Source organism: Heliangelus exortis, chromosome 2, assembly GCF_036169615.1.
Source record: "Heliangelus exortis chromosome 2, bHelExo1.hap1, whole genome shotgun sequence".
Lineage (NCBI taxonomy): Eukaryota > Metazoa > Chordata > Aves > Apodiformes > Trochilidae > Heliangelus > Heliangelus exortis.
Window position 1 is genome coordinate 28,962,825 of NC_092423.1, and position 23,009 is coordinate 28,985,833.

At 36.3% G+C, this 23,009-nt stretch overlaps 1 protein-coding gene across 4 annotated transcripts in view; it reads right to left on the bottom strand.

Moving 5' to 3' along the window:
• The window catches only part of DGKB (diacylglycerol kinase beta), a 327,271-nt gene that overhangs the window by 277,437 nt on the left and 26,825 nt on the right, over positions 1-23,009 (bottom strand). For 2 of the 4 annotated variants that reach the window (XM_071735359.1, XM_071735357.1), the window contains one exon: positions 18,350-18,604. In XM_071735359.1, the coding sequence (XP_071591460.1) occupies positions 18,350-18,419 (70 nt within the window). In that variant the 5' untranslated portion in view covers positions 18,420-18,604. Of the gene's footprint in view, positions 1-18,349; positions 18,605-23,009 lie in introns of those variants that run through there. The other 2 variants (XM_071735360.1, XM_071735358.1) reach the window with 1 other exon arrangement.

A 23,009-nucleotide genomic window follows, 5' to 3' on the forward strand; every position in this document is an offset into this window, starting at 1 on the left:
TCTTGAGAAACTGAGAATACAGCAGAGAGGTAGTCTAAATGGACATCAAGAAAAGCCATCTCGTATAAAATGTGTTATTACCTAAAATGTTGAACCAGATGATCCTTGAGGTCTCTTCCAACCTGGTATTCTATTACTCTAAGATCAGTTTAGTTTCCTGGAGAGCTTTGTTCTATTGATCCTTGCTTGAAGCATCTCAACTCCTTTTCCTTTCACTACAAGCACAATAGACCTGAATTCTATATCTGCCTTAGTTCAAAGGGATTTAATCTTCCACCTTTTCAATCTAATACCAAACATAGAATAGGACAATTCTTTGCTCATTCCTGAACTCTAGAGAGATAGCAAGTAACAACAAACCTTATAATATATAGACCATTGATACAAGCAGCATTAAACCCTACTACCTATAGGAATATTTGTGGCTTTATCCAATGACATTTTCATGTTAAAAAAATAGTTCTCTTTCTCCAAGGAAGACTGTATTTTCATGGAGACTTACCTGGCAAGTTAATAACATTATTCAGATAAGTAGGCCCCTCAGGCAAGTTTGTAGAGCTTTCTAATCATCTTAAACAATATCTGCTTAACTATATAAAATCTACGCATTTTAATAATACATTTGGGTTAGTTGCCTTCTACAGGCCAAGGCCCATTTGCTCTCTTAAGCTTTATTTCCTTCTCTGTTATCACTTGTTGGAATTCCTTGCTCAGCTGATTAAGCAAGCAAAAATGAATTCATATATTCTCAGCCATATTTATTCTAGTCACTTAGAAATATCTTCAATCCTGAAGTTATGCTATAATCAGTTTGTCATGGTTTTATCCCATCTATCTGTTCTTCACTTATATTTTCCCATTCTTCTCCAATCTTACTTCCCAGGATAGATGTTTGCTCTTTTGTGTGCTACTACCAATTAAGTTTTTTGTGATGGATATAGGAGTACACAGGTATCTGTTTTAAGGCTTGCCTGTCCAACCTTATAAGGTTAGCTCCTTGTCCTTGAAAGAATCAAACTGTTTTCACTTGAGGGAAATGCACAATAGATTGCTTTCAGCAAATCTGAGTCACAGGAAAGTCAGAGCTTTTTGAAAGGCAATTGTTGTGAGAAGGTAATAAGAAGTACTACAGATGTAGACTGATTTTTGCCTTAAATTGCTGATGATGGACTGTTGGTTAAATATACTAGAATGAATGAACAAAGATATAATTATGAAGGCAGCATGTGAAAAGGGTGAAGGTGACTCCTATTTACAAAACAAGTTTAGTCACTGTACAGAAAAGAAACGTACAAGATGATGTCATGAAATAAACCCACCACCCAACAAACCAAAAACCCCATCAAATAAACTGGGAAAACTGCAGCTTAAGGTAAAAATCCATAAAACTTAACTGACTGAAAGGTGAAACAAAGTTCTAAGAAATCTGAATATGCTCATAGTAAGACTGCTTCTTACCTGCAAGGATACCACTTTTAATTTTTTAGAATGAGATCTTTAAAACAATGACTGAAAAACTTAGGTGACCACAACGGACAAACAACAGGATTTCTTATAAGAGCACATCCCACTGCCTGATTTCTGCACCTATTAATCATTTGGCTGCCTCACTTCAGTGAAGTCTATGCAGATCTTTATAAATGAACTGGAAAGCTCTCTTTTTGCTTCATCCTATAGGTCATTAGCAGACACGTTGAAAATGTCTCTACCAAGGGAAGGTTTTGTCCACTTTGAAGCCGAAAGTTGCAACTGTGAATACTTTATTCACATGCAAATGATTGAGCACAGAGATAAAAGTAGAGTTGCATGAGCACTGACCTCAGTTTCACAGATTCGAAAAGTGTTTTGGCTTCCCCTGTATCAAAAAATTACTGAAGTTATAAAACATGGCTAAATTAAGCCAGTTCCTTTAGAGCTGTGCATGAAAGTTAATCACATTTTTACTGCAGAGCATACTCTGCATTAGTTTTGCTTCTGCTTAACTATATCAACAAATTTCTAATACACTTCTCCTCTATGCAATCATGCAGCCCTCTGATATGTCCATTATAAAATGGCACAATACATACAGATTATACATACATACTGTACTGTATTTATTCCATGTAAAGGACATCACAGCACTCAGTATGGACAGTTACTTTAAGTACAATAACACATCACTAATTTTTAGAGTAATTTTGTCATTTGCCTATGATGATGGCAAACATCTTTTAGCAATTTCTGAAAAATTCACCATTAATTTCTTTGCCAAAAATCTGTTTCCAAATCACAAATTACTTCCCCATCTTTAATTAGATCTTTTCTTAAATCACCCCTGCTATCGGTGCTGACACCAACCAATAACCTTTGAAGCAAGAATCCTTGCCACCAAGCCTTGCCAATCCATAATACTACATCTTAGGAAAAAAAACCAACAAGCAAACAAACAAAAAAACCCACCAAAAAAACCCCACCCCACAAACAACTAAACAAACAAACCAAATTGAACAAATAAACAAACAAAAAACAAATTAAAAAATGCCAAAGCAATGGAAAGGAGATAAACAGATCAATTTAATAAAACATCTTTTCTGTCATCTATATTTCAAATTACAAAGATATTCCCCTTAACAAAATTCAATATATATTTAGAAGAATATTACAAAATTACATTTTCTGTAAGCTTGATATAAACTCAACATGAGCTTTCTAAAAAGTTTTATGCACATGTAGCCCTAAAATACAGGTATTATTACTACATTAATTTATCTAATCTAATAGCGAAATACCAGTAACAAGACATTGACATTCATCAACTTAATACTGTCATGGACAAAAGGGAACATAACAGTAATGAACTACCAACATTTCCAGGTCACAGAATTGCAAATTCTATCACTTCTTAATCCTTCCACTTCTATCACACAGGACAGGTTTGTTTACTTAATTTTATATTTTTCAGTTAGGAAGAATAACAGTGACACTGTTCACAGCATATAAGATCAAGATAATTTCAGCAAAGACAATCCGATAGAGTAAAAGAAAGAAGACATGAGAAGGGAAGAAGGATGAAGAGTTAATCACCCAAAAAGTTTAAAAGGAACAAGAGAAGATGATAAAAAGATGAGGAGAAAGATAGGAAGATGTGGATGAGGCTTCAAAATAGTAAGACAAAACGTAAGAGGAAAGAAAAGTGGGTTCTTCTGATCTTCTTTCACTTTTCTCTTATTTTGCTCTCTCATACCTTGTCTAAATGCATCTTAAAGAGAAAGAGCTGTCAGAAATGCTACAAGACTTCTAAAGACCTTAAAGAATTCAGAAAAATTATGAGATCATATCTAAGTTTCCAGAGACCTCAACTTTTTAATGATCTGAAAAGATGACTCCTTTTTCAGAATAAAGTTATTCTCTCAAATACTCTCCACATGAGGAAAAAAACAACATCATTAAAAGTTAATGTTCTATTGGAGATGATAATTTGTTATTTCTGAATGCTTTAGTCTTAACTTTCCCCAAGTTTTTCGATTCATCATTGACTTGCAGATGAACATTTTGAATGTTCCATAAGCCTGATTAGTGAAAGTATTTTAATTTAGTAAGCTGTTAATAAACTACTTTGATATAAACAAAGAAAAAGTGGCAAGAGGATGACTGGATTTCACTTAGAAACCTAGGGAACAGACTATCTGAGGGGGAGCTACATTCAAGTTCCAATTAATTCAAATGTCAATCGAGCTAAGTTCCAAGAAAATGGAAGAGTAAATAATCTCTGAACTTTTTAAATGACTTGCTTGTATAGCTCAGGCTTATTAGGCATAGCTTGCCTTGGCTGAGGAAAAACAGAAGAAAAGGAAGGTTTCTTGATTCAATAAAAGACATCAGAGAGTGCAAAGAAACAAAAACCAAAACCAAGTCCTGGAGCCTGATAGGCATGCAATACAATGTAGACAATACCCTATGAAGCAACCCAAGGCCTTTCACCTCAAGGAAAGAGAAGCTCAAATGTCTATAATCTGAGTAGCATGGTTTTCCTTAAGTAATGATACCAAGATCTATTAGGGTCTATGATGTTTTAAATACAACTGTACAGACAGAAGTACTGTAACCAGAACTAGTTTTGCTATTTAGCAAGTAATAGTCTTCCCTAACAAAGACAATTAGCAATAAATATGGATATATCATTTTTACTTGACATGTAGGATGATCCATACTTGATTGTTCTATACCTCCTGCAGCCCTGGCCCCATATGTTCTTATTCATTCTCCTACAATGTAATTTCTCTTAAAAGGTAACTTTTAGCATGGATGGGGGTTCTGTCAAGGCAAAAGAAAACTGTATCCCCATTTACACTCAAGTTTCTCACAGAGTAATCACTTGATTTTGCACTAACGCTTTTCTACCATTTTGTGCACTCAGTAAGAGAGAGCTTATCTCAGACTGTGCATTAAAAAACTGACAGAGGATGAATGACTTAGTGGCTTTCAATATGTATGAGATCATGGATTCAAGTTAAGTCATATAAAGAAGCAGTCTCCTGAAAGCAGTGACGCACAATCCTCTGCATCATTAAGAAATATGCCAGACCCATGTCAGAATATCTCAAGCTCAGTGTCACTCCCTGAGAGCAAACTACAGAATATATCCACAGAAGTTGTACTAAAATAAAGAATCTACGATTTACACCCCTCTTCTGTGTCTTCTAGCAACTGTAAATCTGAAGAAAACCTCCAACCAAACCACTATCCGAGATATGGATATGATTAAAAAAAAATGGCTAGACAAGAGAATAACTTATTTTAGACAACAAATTAAAGACTGAAATTTCTGAAGCTGCTGTCAGAAATCAGACCACCCAAATCAAAATTCTACAGCAGTAAACTCTTTAATGATTTTATTTATTTTTAAATGTTACATTAAATATAAGAAAGTGCAAACTATGTGCTTTGTTCACTCAAAACAACCTAATAATTTTTAGTAGTACTTTCCTTTCCTAAGAAGAAAACTAAATCCTTCAGTAGATAACATGCTCAGCAGAGAACATATTCATATTCTTTGACATTCAGATTTCACCTTTTTTCCCTACTCCCAAGTAAAATATTGAAATATTTAAATCGGTAAGCATCCAAATGTTTCAAAAGGAACATTGCAATGTTTTGTTTCATCAAAAGAATCTGTTGCTCTGTGTGCCTACAAATGGCACTGTTATGTAAAGCTACTCTGATTAGTTTGAATCAAGCATTGGAGGAATTCTGGAGCTCCTGAAATAAACTGAAAATAGACTCCAGCTGTGCTGCTGCTCCAGTTTACTGCTCCTTTCTGGCATAGGAATCTTCACACTACACTGTGAAGTACAGCAAAAGCATGTTGCTTTTCCAGGAAATTCCCAAACAGAACAGCCTGTAAGAAGATCCAAGTCAGTGTCCATGACACAGGTAACACACAGAGCCCCATCTGGTCCCACAGAGGTTCTCAGTTTCATCCATGAGCCTTCCCCTGACAAACACGGTCACAAGGGTGAACTTCAGCATGGAGATGACACTGTTGTAAGAGAATGGTGGAGAGATGAAGCAAGGACAATCTCAGCATGAAAGGGGTGGAAATGGGGACACACATCTGAAAGGTGTAAGGGGAAGAGCTGCTAATGGCTGCTGAGAGTGTGAATAAGGAGGGGAGCCTGCAGGAAGCTGGAGCTCCTCAGAACTCAACAAAGCACTCGAAAAGTGGCTGCCAGTGCTGGACTCAGACTGCATACAGAAAGTACATCATTTTCTTGCTATCAGAATTCAAGTCATTCCCTGGAAACTTTATTCACAAATACAGCAATGTGCATCATATGGAGTCAATTGTAGCCACATAAAAGCCGGAAAATCAGAATGAAGGCTTCCTATTCAGCCTGTTGTGTGTCCTGTGAAAGCATCAAGCACTTCACAAAGATCAAGAATTGACTTCTGTCCAATTTTTAAGGGAACAGCTATAATTCAAGTTATTTAAAAGCTTGCGTGCAATTCAGTAGATAATCTAAACACAGAAAACCAAATACAGTTTATGAAGTATTACTTCTTACTTTTCTGAGAACAAAACAGATTCCTCAATTGGAGGTATACTGTAGATTTTTAAAAAATGTTCACATTCCCTTCTTCCTGGTTCTGTAACTTCTCTCTCTATTCCAATTCCCATGTAACCCCCTGATCATTTCAAGCATGCTACATTGATTCTCATTAAGCTTGCTTTCTTGTCTTCTTATTTTATCCCAAATTTCTCCAAACTTTTTAATTGCTACTGCTTTTTCTCACTGTTGACTAACTACTTACCTTTTATTCCTGATGGCCACACATTTGAAGTCTTGTAATCAAAATAATTAGCTAATGAAAATCAGACCTTACTTTCCTTCTTGTCCGCTTTCTCCATTTTAATACTTGATCTGCACCAATTTTTAAGGCAAAGGATTCATACGGTTCTAAAAATCTGCAATGTTCTGACTGGGATTTAAAATAGAGAAGGTGTGCTAAAATGAATTGGGATGATCTTTTTGGAGAAATACTGATAATTCATTTCATAGAGAACAGTGATGCATATCCTTTACTCATTAATATTATTAAAACAATATTTAATTTCTAAGAGTCAGGAAGATTTGATTTTCTATTTTTTTTCAAAACTCCAAAAACTTAAGAAAACACTAAAGAGTTTTAAAATGCTATCTGAAACTCCAGACCTGTAAATGGAACGGAACAGAACATTCTACATTCCCCTACAATGACTATTAGAATTACTAGTTCAATAGCATCATTGCACAAAATTTCAAAATGCAACTGGATGACAACCAAAAGAACAGTTTGAAAAATTTCAGCTCTGATACAGAGCTCCAAAGCCATCTACTGATGGTCATTTGGCATGGACTGGGAGTATCTACTGTCCCAGAGCTCCATTCATCACTGAAGTTATGCGGCATAAGCTACTAGACCTTTATATAAGACTAAATATATATAGTGAGGGAGAAAAAGAACAAACTCTGGAATGTGAATGCAAAGAAATTATTTCCAGAATGATATGGAAGACTATTACTTACGTTAAATTGAAAGCCAGTACCAGTAAAAGTGGGAACCTCTCCTTGTGAAATGTTGTTTCATCAAAGACTAGGACGAGACTGATACTCTGCATAACTATTAAAACTAAAAACTGACTAAAAAAGAAATGTATCATGACAATAACAACTATCTGCTAAGATAAAGGACTTTGTTCATCTCCTTTTATGAAAGGGATAAAATTTTTTCCTATTTCTTCCATCTGTTTCATTTTTACACAACCATAATTCTTGGTTTGTAATACTAAACAGGTGGGAGAGATGGGAAGTATTTTCATCTTTTTCACAAAGGACAAAGAAAATTAGTTAGAATCCATTCAAAACAAAATAGGGCACAGAGACAGCACTTATGGAAAAGCCTGAGTAGATAAACACAGGCATTTAGTAAAACAACGCAGAAATTAAATCCCCAGAGATCCTTCAGTAGTTGTAAAACAAAGCAGATGAACAACTTTTCTAAGCTAAAACTAGTTGACATCTACTTTTTTTCTTATTATCCATCTATTTTTGGAAGATGGAGGTATGGGGTCTGTAAAAAGCTTGGCCTAAAAACACTAGAATGCTAATGGAGACAACTTCAAAGAAACACTTCAGCATTCTGAATAAGAGGACCCATTATAAAAGCTCACCCACTGTTATATACAAGCCTAATCACAATAAGAAAGCCTAATCACCACCTCAGAACACTCCACATACTACTCCTTGGCACTACAATTCATGTAGCAGCCTGCAATAAATGAGCACAACTTCTCTATCACTGGCAGCACAGTTGAAAAGAGCTTTGGGTACCCCTGGTTGCTACTTCATGACTCCTGAAGGACACGACAAATTCCTTCTGCGTGGGACAGAACAACTTCCTGTAGACAGAACATCTCAGATGGGCATTCCTACCTGATACAATTATTGTCATCCCTTGCATCAAGTAACATTTTTTCAGGAAAAAAAGCTGAAGTGCCTATCAACTGGCAAGTTTAATATACAAAATTGCAGTGATACGATCTGTTCCTTATTCACTAAGCAAAGTTATTTAGAGCAGTTTCTGTAGCTTTATTCAATAGAAGCAACACAACATTCAATGAGGCCTGACTGAGTTTCAAGCCGAAGACTTTCTGTAGTGCATAGACGATATTGCTTGTTTCCACTAAAATAATTAAATGGAGATGTGATTAGAACCCATTGTGCGTAATTATGCAGAATTCAGAAGTGCTTTTTATGCCAAGACAGAATCTGAATAAGGATTAACATATCTGTGCCTGGAACCTTCACAAAATTTTTCAGTTGCCTACCTCCCAGGGACAGAATGCTAAGCTGATGACTGGATTTATCTGGGGGGGCTTTGTTTTCTTTGGGGAGTGGAAGGAGAGGGAGTGTAGTTAGCCAAAGATGCCACACAGGTTTTGTGGCTAGATAACAAAATGAGGAGCGAAAAAAAGAGAAGGCAAAAAAAGAAATGCAAGTTTTTATGAAAGCTGTTATTGGTAGGAAAGCCACAAAATTTAAAGTAAACTAATTCAGGTTATTTAAAAATATGAGACTGGCTAACTTTAAGCTTCAATACATACACAGAGCTGCAAAGTATTTATCTTAAGAGTTTGCCTTGGGGAGAAAATACAGTTTGAAGAGTACTTTAATAGGCCTACATAATCAATCATTAAATCTCTAGAATGGGATGAGAGGGAAGTGCTACTCTGGCACTTGCCTCTTGAAAACTAATACAGAAAAACTTCAGTGCATGCTTTTATTTAAACAGAGAGTTACACTAGAAAATACTTCAGAATATGTTTTTGTGCCATTTGATATCATTTGTGATCCTCTATATGGACACTTTAAAGCACTGAGAATTTACAACTATATTGTAGTATCAAATGCTGTTTGGTCATCTTTGGAAGTATCACATGTTAGACAACAGATGAAACAATGAGCTTGGACACGATGGGCAACAAAAAATATTCATTGTGTCTGATGCAAAATATAAAAAGATGGTTCTGTACTTAAAACAAAGGAATGTGAAATGAGTCAGTATTATTTTAACTATTAGCTAATTCTTAATTACCTGTTATCTACTAAAATAACCGAATGAATAATCATTCCTTCTAGAACAAGAGCACCCCCAAAGGGAATGCAAATTGTTTATTCAAATTCCAGTTTGAGTACTTATTTGGATTAACCCCCAGCTAAAATTAGCTAAGTAGTCAAGCCTTAGAATCAAAAATATTAGCACTCATGCAAATTTTCAGATTTTAACCATAAAGAATTCATAGAAAATCTTCTACAGGGCTCTCTACAGAAGACTGAACAGTTCTCTTACAGTAACTTAAATCATTGTTAAAAGATAAAATTTGGATAGCCAACTGAATTTTTGCCTTTCTGCCTCAGTTCATTCCCCTCAATATCAGCATTTGTTTTTCATATTTTCATTTACTTTTTACATCAAACTCCCAAATGTCAAATAAAAGTTTCCAAAACTCAGCCTTTAGATACTGCACTCTCTGATGCTTCCATCTGCTCTTTTGGCTCTTTAAAGGCCTACTTTGATTTTGTCCTTATTCCCTTTTTCTGAGACCAGTTCCCTCAGTTTTCTTAAATCACTCAATGCATTACCTATGAGTTGCAAAAATAGCAACCTGAGTAATGCACTGATCTTGCCACTCTTATTATTTGTGTCTCTTCAATCTACTTTCATCATCTCTAGTATCTTTTCCATAATTTCTCAAACTCTCAGAATCTATCCACATCTGAAGTGTCCCTGTTCAAGAAAGCACTCAGACACATACTTAGTACATAAACTGTTTTGCAGTCCTCTTCTCACAACCATCTATAATTTTCACTGTGTTGTCTTCCATTCAATTCAACATCTACAATATATAGGCTTTTACATAATTTATAGCCTATGCTTTCTTCCAAAGCAGTGATGTCAATAATGACTGACAGGGTCTTTAATAATCTGGTTTTATAAAGGTAAGTATGCCAGATTCTGTCCCATCTCTGCAGTGAATGTCAAACGTAGACAACATATTGAAATTAGAAATGACCCTTTATTAAAAAAAAAACAACTCAAACAAACAATAATAGAGCCAACAACAAAACCTCAATAGTTAAAGCATTTTGAAGCCATGTAATATGATTGAAAACATCTATTACAAGGCCAATTAATTCTAGGACATACATTCTTCCAAACAAATTCAATATCAATAACTAATTTGAGTGTCTCAATAATGCAAAATATTTAGGAATGTTTGTTGATATCAAAATACAGATTTTATATTTTCAGGAAAATTTATGCAGGAAAATATTAAACAGGATTTTAATAACAAGTTCTTTTCTCAATATTCTACATCGGCTTTAATAAAATTATAAATTATAAGCCACACAAGGCCTGAAAGTTCTAAAAACAAATTGAGCAATCAGTCATGTCCTCAAATGGCCATTGCATTTTGCAATGCAGCCAACAAAACTATGCACTGACTCTCCATAACACCCACTAAAAGTCTCCAAAAGCCACACAAAAAGGCAATACATTTTTAGTTCCTCAAAAACAATGAAAATATACATAATTACAAGCACATTTAATTTTTCTGCTTCTTTTAACTGGCAGAAAACAGAGAGCAATTCAATCCAGGGTGCTTCAAGCCCTAAGACCACACTTTTTCAAGCAGAGGCCTCTAAATCTCAATTTGAAACATGCAGAGCAATCTATCTCCCAATCTTAAAAACAGGAAGGAAGGCAGCTTCAGTGCTCCTTTCTTCACTAATCCAGGTGAGGTAGAACATCATATGCAATAACACTAAAAGCATGGGATATTTTTTCAGTGGATGAGTTGCACAAGCAGCTTTTCCCTTCTCTCCTCAGGCTGGGCTTTGCTGGGCTATGGGGACCTGCTATTATAAACTACTGGTTCTTTGAGTTTAAATCCCACAAAAGCAAAGAGGGTTCATACTTTTCCTCAGAACTCCTTTTATTTCTTTTCAGTTTATCTGATGAGTCACGGATTGTCATCATTTGAATCAGACTTTCAAGCTCTTCTATAGAAACAGAAGGACTAAAAATACATGCTTTTAATGAGAGCTGAGATTCTGCCACAGTCACATGGCTCTCCAATTAGTCCATTCTCCCTTCATTTTGCTTTTTCAAGGCTTGGTGAACTGTAATTCTCTGTTTGTGACATCAGACTCATTTCCACAGCAACCAATTGAATTATCCCCCAAATCTTTATACTAGAGGATAAGTAATAGAAACATGAATGCTTAAGAAACAAAAGCTTCTCATTGTTTACATGCAAATGTCCATAGAAACAACCAAACAATAAAGGAAACATGGAAGTTACATAGAAACACAGGAAATGTAACAAAGGCATAATCAATGTTTATACATTTTTACAGTGTATAAATACACATTTGGTAATTTTATGACCATATGTCAGATTTGTAATAACCACAATATGTGTTCAGTGCAAGTAGCAGCTGATCCTGCAACACCAGGCATTAATGGCTGGTAGTGCATATCTGGCAGCTTCAATTCTAGGAAGAAATAATTGTTTTTGAGAAACAGAAACCAAAGTGAGATGACACCACTTGCCTTTCAGGATTCTAAGACAGGAGGTAACACTGCCACCCACAAAAACTTGAGAACTATGGTTTCTATTTTGGACTTTGGAGGAGCTCTTTGGATTTGGTTTTTGCAGTGTTTTCCTTGAAAATGGAAATGCATAGTCACTGACTTTTCCCCTGAAGACATACTCATAACTCCCTTCTATTGCAAGAAAGTCCTGGCATTTGGGAGCCTGACTATATATTATTTAGGATCCATGAATCTATCTGCATGTCTGTGAGTTAACACAAGCCCCAATACTGCTGAACTGCTAAAGCCCTGATTATCTTAATCTATCCCAGATACCTCAACAGCCCCTATGCTCTCAGTAGAAACACTGGGAACTTGGTAGCATAATCTAGAATCTGTACACTACTAAATGATTGTGTTTCACTGCTCAGTGAGACAGAGGAAACATTACAGTCTTCCCCATGTGCTGCAATCCCCTTCACTTCCCTCTTCTCCGAGATGAAGCAAATGTCAGAGATGGATGAAAGCAAATGACCATCTTCTAGTGAGGCCACCAAGTGCTCTTGTTGATGAAATATTGCACTATTCATCACACAGCAAGCATGGCCAGTAGTGCCTCTCTTAGATCAAATGGTAGGTTTGTAGTAACAACAGCCTTTTTTAACTATTTTATTTCTGGAGTCTGGGATTGACTCAACTTGGTACTAATTTGCCAAACCAATTCTTTCCTTCTCTAATTACTCTAACATTTCTTCCATATGAGATCTAAACAAGTACAAAACTTAGAAACTTTCACTGGCTTTCCTGAACTAGTCAATAAAGTGTGCTAGCACTAGCACAACTAAGACCATTTGCTTCCTAATATTTTTGTTCCCCTAAATGAAAGGTGCAAGTTTCTGAGTCACTGTGGTTTTGAATCTGCCACTCTATCACTCAGGAACTCAACACGTCTCTTTAGGAAGTGAAGCTGAAATCAGGTGCTGCTTCATTGGACTGATGCTACTCTGGACTAATTTGTTATTCAAAATTTTTCAAGATGTTGACAAGTTTACTCTAAAGGACTATTGCGTTCTCTGCTTTCACTGAATGGACCCTCTGTTATGATATATGACCTCTTGGTAGCAGTCTCCCATCAACAGCACACAGCAGCAACAGTAGTTGTGCATTTTGCTGGTGATAATCCCTTCACACCAGAACTCCTTATGAAGTTGGATATTTCTGAGAGCATCCTCTCTTCTGCAGAGGAGCAAACAGCAGAGTATGTCCCAATTTTGCAACCCAATGGTCACAAATGCATATATATTGACTATTTTCACTCTTAAATTGTCTCCCTACAGCTGGTATATGAAACTTCTTGCAGTCAGAAGACTGAAAGATCACTGAAATTAGCTAAGTCATGAACATAATACTATTATAAGATAGTAAAAAGTCATTCAACGTGACTTTACTTCATGCCGTTACTGCACACAATTCAAATAAAACTCCAAGAAGGCCATTAGTTCCCCAAAAGATTGTTTTAAATTGGAATATATAGTAGCCTGAGTGGGAGTAAAAGGACTCAAATGCATTTCCCTTCATCATGAAATAAAGTAACTTGAATAATTTGCTAAACCCTTTAGTGAAACTAAGGAGTCAGCACTCTCTTCTGCATTGTGCCTTTCCTAAAAAGCCTATTTTACCTCTAACAAGTTGGATGCTCTTCTTTAGTATGGGCATAGAAGCAGGAAACAAGTTCTGCATATACCCAAGTATTCCACCTGGTGCCATGAGAAGGGTCCTTCTTACTCACAGTTGTGGACAGAGTCAATATGGCACTGTTTACCTTAGGCAGGTTGACTGCTGAATTGACTGACTTGTGTTTGGGTAAAAATACACCTGCTAGTTAGAGATAGGCATACATTGGGGTAGAAACACTAAGCATCTTACATCATCAAAAATTCCACCTCAGAGATCCTGTATTACTGTAGATATATTATTAGTTTATTAGCTCTTTTCTCCTTCAGAAATGCTCAGTTTATCACACCTACCTTACATTCTCTTCAAGAGTTAACACAGAATCCCTGACAAGAAAAAGGAAATGAATCCACTAATACTTCTGCAGCTGAGATTGGTGCTCAGCTCTCCACCTACCACAACAACTTAATCTGTGGAACGATCCTGAGAGACCAAGTTCCAGCTATGAGTGGTTAAAAGCAAAAAATAAATTTAAAACTTTGTGTCTCTCCAATTCTGGATTTCAGTCTAACATGAGTCATAAAGTTGTATCTAATATCCTCATTAGTGCACAATGTACATATCACCCTTCTTTTGACAGAGTTCAGCTTTTTTAAAGAATAAATATGACCAGAGCCTACACTTAACGAGATATAACATTTCCATGCTATTTTCTCTGAACAGGTACAACACAGGAATGTGCATCAAGGATTTAAATTCACAAATCTTAGAAAAAAACCTGTTGTGTACTTATTGTACAGTTCACAGTTTACATCTCCAAAGAATTAAACTGAATGTCCAGGAGTGAGACTCAAATTTCTCTTAGTCAGATTTATTGGCCTCGATCACAGATTCAGAACCAGGATTCAGACTCCACAAATCACCTGGAACCTTTTTCTGGCCACTCCATCCCCAGCTGTCCTTGTATGAAAAGAGGCAACTTATTATATTAGTATTATTATCATTTATCATATTAGCAACTTCCAAAAACCCAAATCTCAATTACTTTTTGTTAGGCACATGTTACTGCAGGGCACTGCAGAAGCATCTTGGCCATCCTCAAATAGATCTGCATAATTACTAAGTTCTTGCAGATGAAGATTAGGTTTTCTGAGAAATACTGTTACTAGCCTATTCTACATAAACAAAATTATTTCTTTGTAAAAACTCCATCAACATGAAGCCAATGCAGTTAGCTCATTGCCCTTGAGGGCTGTTCTGTCACCATCGATACAGTTGGTTGACTTGTGAAGGGTAAGTTCCTCGCTCTCACACTACTGCAGTCATAATAATTCCCTGTTCACCAACTAGCCTCTTAGCCTTCTCCATGAAGTTCTCCCAAGTGCATGGGATATTGTACCAGTAGTGCAGGAAGTCTCTGTCTGTCAGCCAGTCTCACAGGATCTGACAAACCTTTATGAGAACTAAATTAAGTCTCCTGACACTAAGAGCAGTAAAAAGACTGAACTCCTAACATCCAATAACTGGGGTAAAACTATTCTCAGGAATTACCACCAATTTTCTCTCTCCACTTTTCAACATCTAAAAATAGCTGGTCTTCACAAACTGTTGCTTGATGATGCCCATTCTCTCAGAATTAGCAAAATTCCATGTGGCACTAGAAGGCTGGGACCATCTAAAGAGTTGTGTAATGATCCACAGCTGCTGGTGACCAGCTGCCACATGGATGAAGTTCCCTGCAGGTTATCATTTATACCCATTGTAAAAGAAAATCTTTTCCATCTGTGAGGGCCACAGAATCAAATCCACCCAAGAGACTCGGGCAACCTAATTCTGGACCAAAGCTTCTGATGACCTTCCCATTTCTCTCAGAGATCTTTTCTCGCAAGTTCCTCTTCTATGTTCCCCTATAAAAATTCTTACACTGTCTATTTCTTACAGTAGCTATTGATGCTACTTCAAAAGATACTGCAGCTGCTGATGCTGTTCCTGTTCTCACAGACATTTCAGTAGCACTCCAACATCTATTTCTATCTTCAGGCTGTGACAGTCTGCCCAAGTTCTTTTCCACCAGCCTGGGAAAAAAGTCACTGCCAAAGGTTTTGCAAAGTCTTTTTCAAGCTTTTTCCTAAGGGCACTTTTTGTTGACAAACTCAAAAGGACAAAACAAAACCAAGCTATTTCCCCAGAGCTCACATGCTGCCAGAGCTCAGAAGCCTTATCCTCCACCTCTCTGTGCCTACTAAGGGAAGAGCAGACCTTCCTTCTTTCTTTTAAAGTCTAGCTATATCATGAAATAGTCTTCCTATAACTGCTGTCAATCCCTTCAATATTTGCTCACTTGGTTTTGGAGCAGGATCCTCTAAATTCCCCTTAACATATAATTTGGTCTACAAGAAGCATAAAACTTCATTAAATAAAAAGGAGATCCAAAATTCATTTAATGAAAAGGATACAAAAAAACCTGTCCAAACTAATCAAGCTTAACAAAAGAACAATAATCACAATGAAGCTCTTAACATTGTTTCTCTCTAATGTCCTTAGATTCAGGCTGCTGTTAGGATCAGTAAAGAACAATGTACATATCTGGTAACACAGTTTCAAAGAAAGCATCTCTGAAAAGTCCAGTATGCACCTTACCATATGAAACTTAAGTGATATTTTTATGTAAAACAAAACAGAAAAAAAACCCTGCATCTTTTCACCTTTCTTTCCTACAGCCACCATTGATCATGAAACCTAATGGAGAAAAAAAAAATTTTTTTTCTTCTTGCAAGTGCATGTATTTCCCTTGAATCTTGAGGGTTTGGTGTGGGCTACATTATTGGTGTTGCTGTTACTGCTGTTATTACTGTTATATAATGAACACACCAGTTAATCTCAGTTCTCTATCTTTTCACATATTCCTCAGAGACATTTTAAAACCAGGCAAAGATCTAATGCAAAATATTTTCTACTACTCTCCCTTCAGAACAAGAGGAGAGGGGAGATTTTTAATTTGACTGTCAAGGAGGACACAGAGGAATTGCCTTTGGAAATAATTACTCTTCCAAAAACCACACTTATGCATATTAACTGCAAAGAGCCAAGTATTAGGTAATATGCTCTTTTAATTCTAGAAACACACTTTCCTTCTTTTTAAAGTAATATTTAAACTGTTCCAAAAAATTCATTTGAAGCCCCAAATTACTTGAGGATGGCAAGCAGATGAAGAAAGGTCTTAAATTGGAGATATAAAGTTCCCTTGAATTGAACTCAAATACAACTCAGTAAAATAGTACTATGGATATTCCTTGGATTAATTTACTGGAAGATACTCACTTACTATTAAGGCCTGAGTGTCAGAGGGAAATGTTGTGTGACTAAGAACTAGCAGTGGAGAACTCATTCTCCTCTGATGTTGTTACATTTACAGAAATTGGGAAAAGCTGGTGTGTATTCAGCAAAGAAATTTTACATTCAAGGCTTGTGTTCACCAGACAATACACACAGATAAAGTAAAAATGATACCATAAATATGTGATGAAGAAGTTAGGCAGACAAGATGTGGTAGGAACATCCCAATGGGATACCGAGGACACTACCTGCACACAGAGCTAGGATCAGGCCTTGCTTTTTTAACTATGCTGAAATGGTGCAAAGTGCCTTTCAGAAAGAACGTGGAAAGTGCTAGAATCCACATAAAGAGTTTAAGAGGCTTCATAAAGTGAACAATCTGCACACCTACTTTGGTCTTCAAAAGGGAATTTAGGGTAAATTCAGACTTCTAATGCCCAGGACATCTAGATCTGTAATGTCCACACTTGATCAGCTACAGTTCTGCAAATATTAATCTAACTCTGGAAGTACCTAAAGCTTATTATCTGCATAGCCTGTATCTCAATATGGTTTGAATATTACTTTATGTGACTAAAGTCGATGCAGAAGAGAAGCAGCTTATCTAGGTGCCTCTTGAGTTCTGCTACAGCCTAAAGACAAGAAAAGGCACCTAATCTGTCTCTTAGAATTTTGGTGGACCCATTTCTCTGCTGTTTTCAGAAAACGTAATACTTGTAGATGTGACCAATTTAATCGAAGGCCAGAAGCAACAATCATCTCCATAAAACAGGTGGATGTGAGACAGGTTAGGGGAAAGACTGAGCAGATGGTTTCAAAATGAGCTTCAACCTCAAAAGACTCAAATCAAAATCCCTCAACTCCTACAGGTATGCCCTGTCAGTACTGGATCAAAACTAAAGCCATCAAACCAGAAAGGTGGTGTCTGCTTGTGAGGAGCACAGCAGCTGGGGTATCACACAAGTACAATTACCACACTTAGTAACCAGCCCAGGTTGAGGGGATTAAGCTTGAGAAGGGAAAAATAAACGAGCAAACTTTCTTAACCAAGTTTACTTACGCTCCAAGTGAGAAGCAGAAATCAAAATACACCCTATGCTTAAAGCTTCCTACTGGTTAGCACTGGGTACTTCATCACACCTTCCCTTTAGGCTTAACTGCTAAAGGTATCTGTTTTGTGCCAAAAATATCAGATGCTGTAAAGCATCAGCACTTAGCACTTAAGCATGGCAATATGACAGTAGAGTTGTGTGAATTCTGAAATCTACTCATTGAGCTCAGGTCAGCCAAAGATACTGCTCTCTAGCAGTTCAAGAATTTCTGTATGTTTTCTTTTAAGTAAGTTTTCACCATTCAGTATTGTTACTTTTTATTTGCACACCAAAATGTGTGTACACTGATGTGTCAGAAAAAACTGTAGGTCTTGTTTCAAACACAGTACAATTTTCTTTCAGTCTTAACCATACCTTAGTAACAAATACCATATTGGATAATTGTTGTTCAGTAAAAAAAAAAAAATAGTTAGACAGACCACAACTGATTTGCTTTTTTCCCCCTGACCTCTAAAGAGTGCAGTTTTGGATTAAAAACAAACATAAACCACAGTTTAACCTCTTACCCAACAGTGAAAAGTATAGCTAATATATTATATTCTGCATTCAAGATATTACTACTTTTCCATTAGCCATAAAATCAAATATTAAAAAAAATTACTTACATTCTGCATATTTCTGAAGCTGAGAGAATTCTCCTGGGCTAAGGTTAACCCACTTCTCCTGGCTTGTCATTCTGGCAGTAGAGGTTCTTGTTAAATATCAGAAAAACATTCCCTTTGATACAGCTGATAAAAACTCCATCAAGATTCTTAGCTTCAGTTCACAGTTCTTGGAGACTGGAGAGACAGCATCAGTCTGTGTAGTTTTCAGTGCTATGAACTGTTGCCAGTGTGTTGGTTCAGTCGTGAGTTACAGCACTGTTAAAAGAAGACCAGACATTAGAAGTGTAAATACCAGTCTTATTAGTGAAATAATGGTACCCAATATTTTCTTGTACACTGTTTTTCTCAGTCTTTTTATTACAATTTGTCTAATAACAGTTTTATATATACTTCCAAACTTCTTAAGTTCAAATTCTTATGTGCAGCACTCATAATAATAAATTAGTACAATCAAACTGTGTTATCAAAATAAATTTACAATCAAACTGTATCTGGATACGTTGTGTGGTGATGTTTCTATCATAGTAACAAGCACTGCAATAGTAGCTACTACCTATCAGCAAACCTAGCTCCCTATGATTTCAAAATGGGATTCAGGTAACAGGCTTTGTATCCAACTACTTTGTACAGTGCTGTGCAGCCTTGTCACAAACGTTCCAAAACTTTTAACTCCCCATGTCAAAAAAGAAATGGATGCAGTTCAGTGAGAAATTCACATGAGAGCTATATAAATATTAACTATTCTGACAAAATAGCAGGGGTTTGATTTTTAGAATGCTACAACATTACTGACGTCACTACTGAAAATCAAACTTAACTGTTTCACTTGCAAAAAAACCCCAAACATCCAACTGTGGTGCCATCTCATTCCAATTTTATGCAGGTTTTTACCTCCATAGGACAGGCTTAACAAAGGCAATGCAGTACCAACACCACTCCTTTCACAACAGGTAGGATACTTTTTCTCTAATTTTAGCCATCTGAAAGTCAGGTATCTCAGCCAAGAGTGTCTCCTAGGGCTCTCTCTCTAATCAGCAGAAAGACAGGTGGCCCACACAGCAATTAATCCTCCCAGTTTCAACATAATCTTAAAATGTGATGAATTGCCTTCTTGTGGTATTTATCTTTCACTATTGATTGCAGAGGTTGCCTAGATGACAAGTTTAGACTAGATAGCTAATTTTAGACCATAAGTGGAATCTCTGTATACGCCTAGCAATTTGTCATTTACAAGGGTCAAATTATAAAAAGAGCAAAGGAAACCAGACCAGAAGAGACTGACACAGAAATGGAAAAGAGTGCTAAGGAGGAAGATATTGGCAGCTAGGAGAGAAAAAAAAGGAATAGGATGTTATGAATGGGAAGAAAAAAAAAAAAAGCAATACAGTAGAGTAGGAACAGGAGCATATGAAAAGACACACATAAAGGCTATGATAGACAAGATCTCCTTTTTCTTTTTTTTTTTTTTTTTGGTCTTACATATATAAATATAATTCCTAGACAAAGTAATTCAGGAAGAAAGACACCTTAGTCCCATAACATGTTTTTATTGCTCTCAAGCCCTTCTTGGTGAGTCATTTGAATATATGTATCTATCCTATGAGCAAGTAATCTATCTAAATACAATGGTAGACTACTTGGCAGCTGCCTTGTCTTTTTAAAACTTAAACCAGAAGAGATTCCTATGCCCTCTATATCTTCAAGTTAAAATAAAACATAATGGTTACTTGGAAGAAATCTAGAAATACTGACTGAAAAAATAAAAACTAATAGGAGAATGGAGATTAGAGATGGAAAAAGCAACCATAATGGCCAAGTGCAAGGCATATCATCTGTCAAACATCAGTGAATCAACGTCACTGCCAGAAAAAGGGCATTAACTGCAAAAGCTAAAAATGATATTCAGTAAGAAAAGCTATCATTCTGTCTTGAGAACCTCTTATTTATGACAAGAGAAAATAACTATGGTCAATGGGGACATCTTAATCATATTAGAGATGCTTCCTTTCTGGTAGTTGATTAGATTGTATTGAAGACAGTTTTATTTCTACAAATAGAAATATTTTTCTCATATTCTTGGCAACAGATTAGGTTTAACTGAACATGTTTTTATACTTGCAGAATTGATTTAATAGAACCAAAATCTTATACAATTCCATCAAGTATTACTTAACTACATCAGCTTCATTACCTGCAAAAGCTACTAACAATGCTGACTGCTGTAGAGTTAGAGACTGCTGTTATCTTAATTGTTTAATGTGAATATTTGTGATAAGCAGCCTACCATTAGAACTGCTATGGTTAGCAAGGTAAAAACTGCTGTGTGCTCTGAACTGATCAATCTGTTCATGTGCAATGCCTGACCACAGTCAGGGTTTGTTGTATACACAAATGGTTTCCTTTGATTTCCTCTTCAACTTCAGTAAATTACCAACTCTGATGCCCTTTCCCTTTTACCAGAAAATCTGGCTTTACTGCCTCCAGTGTTGCAAGAAAAAGTGCATGACGTAACGGAGATGGGAGCAATGGAAAAACTCAGTATGGGCACAGTCACAGGAAAGAAGATGCATTCTGTGTGTAAACCAAGAGAGTTACCATGGAAGACACAACAGGGGCTAATGCTACATGATTATCTTGGAAAACTCTCAAAACCTAAGCTACTTCGTTTGAAAGGGAAGACTGTGGGGGATCTAGTGGGACCATTTTGCCAAGTTTAATCTGGGAACAGTAACGGGAGGTAGACAGTCCTGGTGTCCTATTAACTTTTGCTGCAGGGGATTCCTAAATAAGGAAAGGTCCCTTTTGTTTTCATTGTGAAACCTTTTATAGTGGCATTTTCCCATTTTACATAGATAATAATGTAGCTATAAGAAATCAAGCACAATATGTAGATGCTGAGAACAAAAATCATCAATGCATATTTGTGTTGTATGATGTATACTATTTTCTGTAAAAGAAAGCATTAATTTTAAATGCATTCTTTTGAACTGCATTTTAGTACTCTCTTTCTCAGTACTCCAGGAAGGTCATGCAGTGAGAAACAGATAGGTAAGTACATGAAAAGGAAAGCAGTAATGGAGATAATACTACCAACACAGGTGAAAAAAAAAATAAAAAAATTTTACCTAAAACATTAATCAAAGGTGCTTGCTGGTAGCCAAAATAAAGATCAGCAGCACTAAACAGATACAAACAGTCATTTGACCTCTACATGCAGAGATAAAATACTTGGACAAACCCACTATAGCATAAAGCTAAAAAACACAGGATGTCAGGTAGGGAGCTCCTCCACTGACCTCTAAGAGTCTGATCTATTCCAGGAAACTCAGATCCATGCACACATTTTTTTTTTTAGTATCTGCTTAGGTAAGACCCACAGCCCTCTCAACCAGGAAGGCCTTACAAATACAAAGAATTAGAAACACTACATTAATAAACACAAAAGTAACTAGGAAAAATTATACCTCCTCTGTCCACTGACAAAAAATAAGTCTTTGAGTTCCAGTCTCTCATGTATAATGTGTTTTCCCTTATGGATTTGAGAGTTTACTAAGTTTTCTGTCAGGATTCCTACCAGGCCACATACCCAAACTAGGAAGAAAAGCTTTGTTAAAAACTACAAATCAAATTACTTAGCATTCAGCCAACAATGCTAACAAGCTTAGATTTCCAGGAATTCCCCATGCCACTGAATTTCTCCATCACTCTGCACCAATCAAGCTGAGGAGCAGAGAAAGCAATACACAATAGAGGGAAAAAAAAAACAAACAGCCAAATAAATTAAGAAAAGCACATTCCCTATACGTCAATGTTCAAATCATCTCAGAAAATTCTTATAGCAAGGAAAGAGGAGTTTTCAGAGAGTGCAGGGGAAAAAAAATCCTTTCAGACCTACAAAACCAGTCAACGATAATGAGTTCAACTTTGAACTTCAATCCCAGAGGAGGATTTGTGGCCTGTGGAAATACACCCACGTCTTCAAGAAACCCAACTGTCTGCTTTCCTCTGAAAGTCAAGAGGATTTCTGCTGGGGTACATCCTCACTGTTGCAACTGAAATCATGTCACTTCTTAACATGTGACTTGAGGGATTTCTCTCTGGTAACTAGAACAAGTAAAGCTAAAACAGCCTAGAAACTGAATTTTGGAAATAGCCAATTTTTGCTTTCTATCAAGCCCTTCCATAAGGTACAGTTCACACACACAATTTCATCATTAACTGTCAGTTACTCCATAAAGGTCAGGCTGGTGGCAAGGGGTGCAAGTGACAAAATGACAGATCTTCCATGCTATACAAGACCAAGGCCTTCAAGTCCTTTGCCTCTGTTTTAGTATGCTTAGCTTTTATTTAGAAAAAACAGCAAAAAAGAGAAAGAAAGAACATGAACCCTAAGGTAACAAGTTCCCTTCCAGGAAAATTACAATTTTCCACAACATGATTGATTAGAGATTTTTTTTGCCTGAACAATAAGAATAAATAACATAGAAGATTTTAAACATTAACCACTTTGGAGGCTGAAGTAATTATGCTTTTCAAGAACCCTTCTGTACAGAATGTACTTAGTATTTCTGTCAGTTGGGTCCTACACTTTCACAACAGTTAGCAAGATCCTGTGATTTCAGTGTAGTACTGATCATCATGAATTTTCCAAAGTAGAATT